Genomic DNA, 4,649 nt, shown 5'->3' on the forward strand with positions numbered 1-4,649 from the left:
GTCTTAATGGATCTGAGGGACAAATAATCCAAACAACTTTCTTTGTTATTGGGTAGATATAGGCACTGATTCAGAATCAGAGAATTCCAATTTCCAAGTTCTATTCAATCCATTATATTCAATGCAGTAAGTCCATAAAAGGGTTCAAAATGAATTAGTTAAAAGGGGATCCAGATGAAAGTTTTGAGGAAAGTGATGAGACAAGAATAAACAATGACCCTAAATTTATTTATTTATTTAAGATTTATTTATTTATCCCCCCTTCCCCCATCACTTGGGCTCTCTGTCTGCCCTCTGTGGACATTTGCTGGACATTCTTCTGTGTCCGCTTGTCTTCTCTTTTCATCTTCTCTTTAGGAGGCACTGGGAAACAATCCTGGGTCCTTCCAACATGGAAAAGAGGCACTCAATTTCCTGAGCCACCTCAGCTCCCTAGTTTCTTGTGTCTTTCATTGTCTCTCCTCTGTGTCTCTTTATGTTGCACCAGTTTTCATGTCACGCAGGCCAGCCAGCTCTCCACACCATGTGGGCCAGCTTGCTTTTCACCAGGAGGCCCTGGGAATCAAACCCAGGACCCTCCATGTGGTAGAAGGGAGCCCAATCACCTGAGGTGCAATGACTTCCCAACCATAAATGTCTATTTCCCCCAATATTTAAAAATACACAGAAATCTATTGGTCCAGGTAAAGGTATCATATAAGGGAACTTTTGCTTTTCTTGATTCTACTAGTTATGTAGAAAACATATAACTAGTCTACGTATATGATAATGAAGATATGCATGGTATACACTTCCCCTATATTTAATTTTAATAGTAATATTTTTATATGGAAAGAATGAAAAAATCCTATTATTTGGTTTAAATAACTTTTAAACCAGAGTATATGAATTCTAACTTCAATTAAATGAATAATTATGCCTATTAAGTTTAGGGGCAATTTATAATGAGTAAGGAACAACAAAAATCATTATCTTTAAATTCTAGATATAGAAGCAAAGACTTTCAGAAGTGTTCAGTAATTTAACTTAGTGTCGGAAAAGTAAAGGGTAAAAAATATTCATTCTAGAAAAATGCAAAAACAGAAAATCCTGGTAGAAAACACATATAACTCTTCAACACAAAATGATGGAAAAGCCTGAGAAATGCAAAAATGAAGAATGAATGCACACAATATATCCTAGATGATTTCTCATCCAGTTAATACTTTCCTGACCCATTAGATTGGGCTGTTAGAAAATGCACCTATGAAAAAAGGTCTTTAGAAATAATCTATCCTAGCAATTTGAAAATCTTGAGACTACCTCCCTGCTGGCCCCAGTGATGGGAGCTCAGGTAAGTTGCTACTGGGTTTAGTAGCAGATGTTCAAAAGAAATCTTATTGATGTAACAATATGTAAAAAATATAAAGCCTGTGGTTTATGACAGGGAAGTAAAACTCAGTAATTAGTCCAATTGTTTCATTTTTTCTCACTCTTGTGGCAAGCTTTAAGATATTCATGTGAAACTCTGTTTCTTTGAGGCACCTTAGAATAGAAAAAGTAAAGTGTGTTACAATTTGTCACAAAGTGAATGTGCCTCTTCCCAAAACCCTGATAGCTGTTCTCCCTCTGAAAGAGAATTGTTCCTTTAAACTAATGTTCTCTTTTACTCAATTTGTGACTCTATGCCTTGGTTTGTAGAATCGCTAGCAGTGTTCCTTTTTTGTCTCTTGGTAGTTAGTCCAGCAGAAACAAAACCAAAGCTTATTTCTTATTGTTGTAAGTATTGGCATAGAATTGCTGTAAGGAATAAATGAGGTAGGGTATTTGATGTATTTACCATGTATATTACATACAGTAACTTGTCAGTAAACACTACTTCCTTTACACCTTTGCTCAGAAATCATTCATTTTTTCTCTCCCTGTCATTTTTACGGTTGGATAAACTGAGGTTCACATGTTTGTGTCTAGACGCAACTCATTCTTTTAATTCAAGTTTTCTGATAAGTTGTAGATAGCTGAAATAACCACATTTTTTTCACTTTTTGAGGGTTTGTTTCCTTGGACTTGTAGAAGCAATAAAAACACAAGCCATAGATAGAAATAAGGGAGAACGATTAGAAAATTCACTAGTTCTTGACTAGAGGGGAGCCTCTTCCCAGTCTTAAAGAAATCTTCATGATTGGTTGTCAGTTATTCTGTTACATATTTAGCCCCAATTCTTTTGGAGGACATTTTTGAGATGGGAAATGAAGGTGTACCACAAAATAACTGGAAATTCCTTCCCTAGGCAGATACTGTGCTGAATTTCTTATATATTTCTACTCTTCTCCTTTGATTCTGGTCTCTAGCTCTTCCCCTGACTCTCCTCTGGAGCAGGGTACTTCATGGAGCAGAACAATGAGACCCTAGTGAGGGAGTTTGTCTTCCTTGGCTTCTCATCTCTCGCCAGACTGCAGCGGCTGCTCTTTGTTGTCTTCCTGCTCCTCTACCTGTTCACCCTGGGCACAAATGCCATCATCATTTCCACCATCATGCTGGACAGAGCTCTTCACACCCCCATGTACTTCTTCCTCGCTGTTCTTTCTTGCTCTGAGACCTGCTGCACTTTCATTATTGTGCCCAAGATGCTGGTTGACCTGCTGTCCCAGAAGAAGACCATCTCCTTCCTGGGCTGTGCCATCCAGATGTTTACGTTCCTCTTCCTTGGCTGCTCTCACTCCTTCCTGCTGGCAGCCATGGGCTATGATCGCTACGTGGCCATCTGTAATCCACTACGCTATACAGTGCTCATGGGACATGGAGTGTGTGTGGGACTAGTGGCTGCTGCCTGTGCCTGTGGCTTCTCCGTTTCCCTGGTCACCACCTCCCTGGTATTTCACCTGCCCTTCCACTCCTCCAACCAGCTCCATCACTTCTTCTGTGACATTTCCCCTGTCCTCAAGCTGGCATCTCACCATTCCCACCTCAGTCAGATGGTCATATTCATGCTTGGTGTGTTTGTTCTGGTTATTCCTCTGCTACTTATCCTGGTGTCCTATATCCACATCATCTCCGCCATTCTGAAAATCCCATCCTCTGTGGGAAGATACAAGGCCTTTTCCACCTGTGCTTCCCATCTCATTGTGGTAACTGTCCACTATGGTTGTGCTTCCTTCATCTACCTAAGGCCCGAGTCCAATTACTCCTCAAACCAAGATACCCTGATATCTGTGTCTTATACCATCCTTACCCCACTGTTCAATCCAATGATTTACAGTCTGAGAAATAAAGAATTTAAATCATCCCTTCAAAGAGCAATAGGACAGACTTTATATACTGTTAGTTGAAGAGCTAATTTTAACTATTCAGTTAATCATGTGCCTGTTATATGCCAGGCAAAATGTATGCTTCCACACATTTTCTCACTTAAGTGCCCAACTGTGTTGTAAAGACATTTTACATAAGAGGAAATGAGGCTCAATGGAGTTAGGACACTATGGCTTTCTGCTATCAGTAATACTCTATCTAACAAGACTGTGTGGATGTGGAAAGAGATTATTCTCAGTTAAAATTTCATTATATTTTATCATTCTAAATATTGGTCATTCAAAAATTGAGTAAACTATCCAGGCTGTATAGTTCTTAGGAAGAGAAGAAGAAAACCTGACTATCATTCCTCCTCTTCCTAATTTCTGTTCCCTTTTCATGAAGAAAACAGACAATCTTGCCCCTACCCATTCTGCAGCAAATCTTGGTGATCCATTTTTTTTTAAAAAGTACCACAGATTGAACTTAGGACCTTGAACGTGGGAAGCAGGTGGTCAGTCAACCACTTGAGCCACACCCATTCCCTTTGGTGGTCCTTTTAAGTTCCTGATTCATCCCCTCCATCTCCATATAGAAATATCTTTGTCAATTTGCCTTTACTTGGCATTATTTTTTCCTTCCCTTGTCTGAGACTGGAGCCTCTTTACTAGAGTCTCCGTCCTATATAATCCTCCCTCTCCATACTATATTAGTCTTTGCATTCATTCCCTGATCATCATATCTACTTATTCTCTTCAGTGCAGCTACGAGCATTGCATAATTGCTGAAATATCTCCAGTAATTCTAAGCAAAAATTATTGTGTCAATATTATTAGTGTAGAGATAGAATCCCAGAATGACAAGAACATTCATAGATAAACTCTTCATTGACCCTAATGCCATACAGGATGAAGTCCAGAGTCCTTTGTTAGCATGGATTTATCACCTAGCCTTTGTCCATCAGTCCAGCATTGTATCCCTCCATTCCCCACATGATCCTAGTTGTGAACTCTGAACCTAACAAACTATTGGCTACTCCAAAAAGCCATGTTCTTCTGATTTCTGTCATGTTTTCTTGTGTACTGCTTCTTATTTTTGGAATAGCCCTTCTCCTTTATTTGACATTCATATTTCTTCTTGTATTTCAAGATAAACAACACCATAGCTTTTTCTGTAAAGCTTCTCTTTTTTCCCTGCTGCCAATGAGATCAAGCTTTGCCTTCTTTGTGTTCTCATAGCATCTAGGACCTATTTTTAGTATATCTCTTATTATTGCAACAAATGTTTACTCATTGCAAAATACATACCATATACTATTTTAGCTACTGGATAAAAATGATGAACAAGATCTATGTACTCTCTGTCCTCATAAATCTTATGGT

At 38.8% G+C, this 4,649-nt stretch overlaps 1 protein-coding gene across 1 annotated transcript; it reads left to right on the top strand.

Annotated features, from left to right (window-relative positions):
* Positions 1 to 2,366: 2,366 nt before the first annotated feature.
* On the top strand, positions 2,367 to 3,308 carry OR10K1 (olfactory receptor family 10 subfamily K member 1). The gene has a single exon (XM_004469411.2). It carries the CDS (start codon positions 2,367 to 2,369, stop codon positions 3,306 to 3,308), a length of 942 nt encoding a protein of 313 aa, XP_004469468.2.
* The last annotated feature ends 1,341 nt before the right edge of the window (positions 3,309 to 4,649 follow it).

The sequence above is a fragment of the Dasypus novemcinctus genome, chromosome 13, assembly GCF_030445035.2.
Source record: "Dasypus novemcinctus isolate mDasNov1 chromosome 13, mDasNov1.1.hap2, whole genome shotgun sequence".
Taxonomy (NCBI): Eukaryota; Metazoa; Chordata; class Mammalia; order Cingulata; family Dasypodidae; genus Dasypus; species Dasypus novemcinctus.

What these genes read in the sequence shown, in the direction of transcription:
- OR10K1 (XM_004469411.2), top strand. Translation starts at nt 2,367, where the DNA reads ATGGAGCAGAACAATGAGACCCTAGTGAGGGAGTTTGTCTTCCTTGGC.